The following is a 5,871-nucleotide window of genomic DNA, read 5'->3' as shown; positions in this document are numbered from 1 at the left end:
TTTTTTTTTTCTTTTTCTTTTTCTTTGGTGTAAATTAAGTCTTGTGTATATAGCGTATTGTCTCTCTCTCCCTCTCTTCCGTTCTCTCTCTCTCACACACACACACACGCACTCTTTTAAACTCTTCATCTCTATATATATATATATATGTATATCACACGTTGTGTACATCGCTTGTATCTTTAAAAAATGTTTCATACAATTACACGATATTCGCAATTTGACGATCATCCTGCATATACTTTATAAAGGACAAGAAGGATCCCTAATTGAATTTTTCTGGATAATCCTTCTGCAGGAGGAACATCGATGATAACAGCTCGTTAACAGCTATATCTACATAGTTTTTTTCGTTAATTTATATTTATTAATTTATATCTATAACTGTGATGTGTAATGTGTGGTAATGTACGTATATGTCGAATATTCAATGTATTATTGAACATTGCAATGAAGTGTATTTGTATAGGTAATAATATTCGTTTCAGACTTAATACTTTGAATTTTCTTCTCGGTTTTTTTTTATTTTTTTTTTTATTTTTTTTATTTTTTTATTTTTTTCTTATACGTACGTATGTTGAACATCACGATAGTACCTTTCATTTTTTCTAATTCTTTCTTTTTTCTATTTTTTTAAATTCTTTTACATGTATGTAGATACGTATACAACTTTACACGCGCAAGTGTGTATGTTATTATAAGTGTTCGCGAGTTTTGAGAAAAAGAATTTAGTTGAATTTAATAATGGACGAGCTCATAATGTTTCATTTTTGTTTTGCAATTCCTTATATTCGATATATGCTAGTATAAATAAATTTTATCGATGATTATTTTCGTTCGTCTCGCCATATGATGAGGAGAATTCACCTTGAAGCTTCTAAAAAATAAATTAAAGTATAAGAAAACTTTTTCATTTATAAACTAAAATATATTACCTAAACTACGATAGATTAAAAAAAAAAATTCTCTTATTTTTTTAAAAACTTCTGATGTATTTTCTTAATATGCGTCATAATGGAAAATGCGTGACCGTCCATTTAATAAACTCAATTAAAGTCTTCCCTCTGGTATATGGATGAAAATAACTTTTTTCAATACATTCAAAAACAAAGAAAAACAAAAAGGAATGAAAAAATGATACCAATTCACTTGTTCAAGAATCGAAATTTCCACTTATAGTAACGTTTTTTCGGAATACACACGACGTGAATATTCTTCATTTCGTATCCACAAAAATTGCGATGATTCCTTGAAACGCATAACAATAGAAACTGCGTTTACAATTACAGAACGTCGCAATGATTTAGTCAAATGCATTGTAACATCGACTATCGGGGAGTTCTGTTACTCCCCTTTGTACAAATCTCAGCAAAAGCATTCCTCTTCCTTTGGTAGCTCGTGACCCAGAAGATCCTTCGTGTGAAGAACAAAGAGACGATAGTTCCATCATACATAGAACTGCGATTAAACGAATTTCAGGGATAAGCATCGCTGGATTCTTTGGAAATAAAAAAGACACGACATCGAATATCACGAATGTGGTATGCTAATCCTGTGCACTCGAATCGCTTCACTGTGAGATTAATCACAGATTAATTTAAAGAAGATCCTTAATAATAATAATAATATTTTGCAGAGTGGAAAATGAAGATAAGGGAGTGCAAAGGGTTATATGTATTTTACGTGTTAGATGATGATAATTGGAAAAAATAATGGAAAATATAAAAAAATATTTTCTAAAGAAGAAAAGTATTAGGATGGATATTGTAATCATATTTATAATGTTTATGATAATTTGACAGAAGTACAATTATATACGATATAATTGTTTCTTAATCAACATTAATTCGTTTTTAAATTTTAATAATTAATTTTTTATATAATATACATATATAATTTACATAACTACTACATACAGAATTCTCTTCTGTCAATTAATCATAATCCTACAATCTTTTCTTTTTCTTTGTATAAACATTTCATAAAAATATTTAAATTACCTTCTTGATTTCCATGCTGCCAGGAGTACTTGAACGCTGTGGTGGTGGCGAGAATGCTATTTTTTCGTACGGTATCGTGCCACGACACAGAGCGCTAGGATCCAAACTGAGCGCAGCCTTTAGGGCGTTTTTCTTTAACATTCCATTAACATTAGTGGCGCTCGTATTTAGGCCAGTGTGACTAGGAGATCGACTACGTGTGTTTGGTGAGGAATTGATCGTATCAGGCGGTGTGTCCGAGGAAGCAACGATCAAAGAATCAGAATTAGTCTCAGTGGTAGTTATGCTTTCATTGCCATTCCTCCTGTCTACATCCGTAATATCAACCGTACTATTTCGACGATTTTCGATATTTGATGCACGATTGTTACCATTGTCCGTGTTCCTTAACCTATTTTCGATGTCCGTCGAAATTCGATGTACGCTTTTTTCCTCGCAATTTAAATTATCGGCCTTATGTTTGTTCTGCAAATTCGTTGAAATCATTATAATCGTTATTGGAATATCGGTTTGTTATTAAACTGCGAATTTATACGTTTATATGAAATTAAAATATAGAAAAGTATATGGCATACATGGAAAAGTATATGAATTATTCAAAATAAAGTAAGCATTATAATATTTAATTTAATATTTCAATTTTTTTCATTAAATTTTCATTTAAACATTATTTTGTACGAATTGCAAATAATATAATAAAAATAGGTGTGATATATATATATATATATTTTATAAATTACATATAAGATATTAATATATTCGTGGGACATCTTTGAAGAGTAAGGTTAGGAAAAATACAAAAGTTAATATACAAAAATATTCATTAAGATTTATTTAATATAATTTAAATGATAATTTTAATTAATTAATTATAATTAAATGAGCAATTTAAATTTGTTAAATGAAAAAGAATGGTAAAGATAGAATTCTGTCTATAGAATTCTATATCTTTAAAATCAATTCACTAAAAGTCTACCACGAATATATATTAACCATCTGTATTTTGATATAAGATATTCTAATTTAAGAAAAATAGGCAAACAAATGACAAAAATAGGCAAATCTATTATATAATTATGATTTTAAGTATCTAATATTATAAATGTGAACATTAAGGTATTAAAGAATAAAAAAGATTTCTTTAGATTTAAAAAAATAATAAAAAATATAAATTTGTATAAAAATCCAAGTCTATTTATTATATTGGCTATTAATGCATCATCAATGATATATATGTGGTACAAATACGTTTATAAAATTTAATACAATTTAGATAATTACTTTAATTACTTTATTAATTGTATATTCTATTAATTATAATAGAGAAAGATTTTCTGCATTATAATGTTTGAATTAAATAATCAAAGTTTATATTATAACAAAAGTTATATTGAATAATAATTGAAGAATAAATATTTTAGTATGTTATATTAATGGCCAATATATTAAATATTACACTTTTTAAATATTTATTAATATCTTATAATCAAAAATTAATAAATGATCAAGAAATAATACATAAAAATGAAAAACAGATTAACAAGTAACATGAATGCGAGTTTACTAAAAAAAATAAAATTAACTCTTACACATATATATATAAAAAATTATTCACACAAATATCACATTATGTATGTATTAAATTTATTTAATAAGTAATTTTTTATTTATTTTTATATTGGCTACCATAATCTATATATCTGTTAATATACAATCTTATAAATCAATAAATATATGATAATATAATTGCAAATAGTAATTCAATAAATTAATTATGTAAAATATATTATAAATATGTAGACAGATATTTTTGTGAATAACATTTTAACATCAAAGCATTTAATTTCTTAAGAAATATCAATAATAATAATAATAATAATAAATAAAATTCTATTTAATCAAAATGAAAAATAAAAATTCATTTAATCGATGATGAACAAAAATATGTACTAAAAAATGAAATTTTGTACAATCTTTGTCCAATATACCTCTGAATGAATATTTTCATCATTAAAATCTTCGCGACTCGCGTTTCCACCCAAGGTTTGTTCAGAATCTGTATTAGTGCCATATGGAATTGATTGAAATCGTCCTTGCATATTATTTCTTTCGTTCGAATTCATTCGATTTGGATTTTCGTTTCTGAGATTAGGATTATTGCTCGCAATAGCTTGAGCCATGCGTTGACTAGCTGATCGCGAATCGATAATTCTGGGTTGCATGTATCCACATGCATCCAGCTATAAAAACGTACAGTATTCTATAATGTTATATGTATTCGTTGTTCGAAGAAGTATCGTGGAACAAATATTAAGAAGAATACATCAAGTTCGAATGTTAGTAATCGAAAACATGAAACATTAAACGATAACTTACTTCTGACTGCACATTGATACATTCTGTTTCCGGATCAGGTCTCATTATCGTCACTTCACGATCGCAGATTGGCAAAATATCAAAATTGGGAGTTGGATGATTTATCACATCAGGATCCTAAGCATAAAAATTAGAATTATTAATTAAAATCATTTAATTCTTATCTCAATTTTCTTTAATGATATGATAAAATAAAAATTTATATTATTGTAAATTATTATATGTAAAAATATTGTATCTAATTAAGTTGTGAGTTTTTACTTCTTATTGTTTGAGTAAAATTTTTTAATTAATTAATTGTTTTACCTGTAAACAATAACCAATTCTCTCGACAATAGTTGCAAAACTAGGCCTGTCTTCAGGGCGTGGATGCCAACATCGTGTCATTAATCCATAAATAGGATCAGGACATCCTGCAGGTTTTTCTAAACGACCCCCTAACGTTACCATTGTCATAGCTTCTCTATTAGTACAACCAGTGTAAGGTATGTAACCGAAAGACATAATTTCCCATAGTAACACGCCAAATGCCCTATAATAAATTAATCATAAGGAATATAATTTATTAGAAATACTTTTCTATTTTTTTATTTTACAGTTTCAAACATATTTCATTTACATTCACAAATATTCCTCGAGAATATTTTTAATCTATCTTGATCAATTATGTAATGGACTCTTAAAAAAATTTGATTCTTTTGAATCAAAACGTTTGTTCATAATTTTGACAATATTTATCACATCCTACATGAATGAAAGTATTACGAAATTTTACATAAAAAAATCTAATAATAAATATGAACTTGTTTTCCAGATATAAACGAAGTTGTTCCGATTAATAATTCGAGATGAAACTCACCAAACATCAGTTTTCGTAGTGAATATTCCATCTAGAAAACTTTCTGGTGGCATCCATTTAATCGGTAACATCGCCTTGCCCCCTTTTCTATAATAATCGCTCCTGTAAATATCCTTTGCCATCCCGAAATCCGCAATTTTCACTATACGACCGGATCCCTTAGACGTGAGCAAACAATTTCTCGCGGCGATATCTCGATGAATAAATCGGGCCTCTTCCATATATTTGCAACCGTTCGCTACGTCAAATCCGCACATTATCAAATCCTGCATCCTCAACGAAGTGGGCCGATCCTGCCAAAACAGGAATATACGCATGCACCCCATTGATGACGAGCGGCAAAAATTAAGAGTTGACCCTGTTTAAATTGCAATCGAGAACGACACATAGTTAACAAAAAGTAATGGAACTTAATAGAAAAATTAATAAACAAGCCTTCGATGATTAAAATTACGGAAATAACGGAACAAAAATGGAAACAACTTAATTGTGAATTTATTAATTCAAATAAATGAAACGTAAGATTCTTTTAATTATAAAGTAATATACAGAAATAATTAGAGATTTTTCGAATTAGATTGATCGTAAATCTCTGTTCTTTTTCTCTCTTGGAAAAAAGAAAACTTCATAACATAA

At 27.6% G+C, this 5,871-nt stretch overlaps 2 protein-coding genes across 2 annotated transcripts in view; one reads left to right on the top strand and one right to left on the bottom strand.

Annotated features, from left to right (window-relative positions):
- The window catches only part of LOC102674341 (toll-like receptor 7), a 50,944-nt gene that overhangs the window by 9,923 nt on the left and 35,150 nt on the right, over positions 1–5,871 (top strand). The gene's annotated exons all lie outside the window — the stretch shown is intronic.
- LOC102674484 (ALK tyrosine kinase receptor) overlaps positions 1,097–5,871 on the bottom strand; it is a 22,445-nt gene continuing 17,670 nt past the window's right edge. Inside the window, exons 22-27 of the mRNA XM_031509818.1 lie at positions 5,236–5,528; positions 4,683–4,908; positions 4,377–4,493; positions 3,989–4,240; positions 2,001–2,465; positions 1,097–1,413 (exon numbers count right to left, since the gene is read on the bottom strand). Coding sequence (XP_031365678.1) covers positions 1,366–1,413; positions 2,001–2,465; positions 3,989–4,240; positions 4,377–4,493; positions 4,683–4,908; positions 5,236–5,528 — 1,401 coding nt within the window. The 3' untranslated portion in view covers positions 1,097–1,365. The remainder of the gene's footprint in view (positions 1,414–2,000; positions 2,466–3,988; positions 4,241–4,376; positions 4,494–4,682; positions 4,909–5,235; positions 5,529–5,871) is intronic.

This window comes from Apis dorsata, unplaced genomic scaffold (assembly GCF_000469605.1).
Source record: "Apis dorsata unplaced genomic scaffold, Apis dorsata 1.3 scaffold_176, whole genome shotgun sequence".
Lineage (NCBI taxonomy): Eukaryota > Metazoa > Arthropoda > Insecta > Hymenoptera > Apidae > Apis > Apis dorsata.
This window is presented reverse-complemented; position numbering and strand designations above follow the sequence as displayed.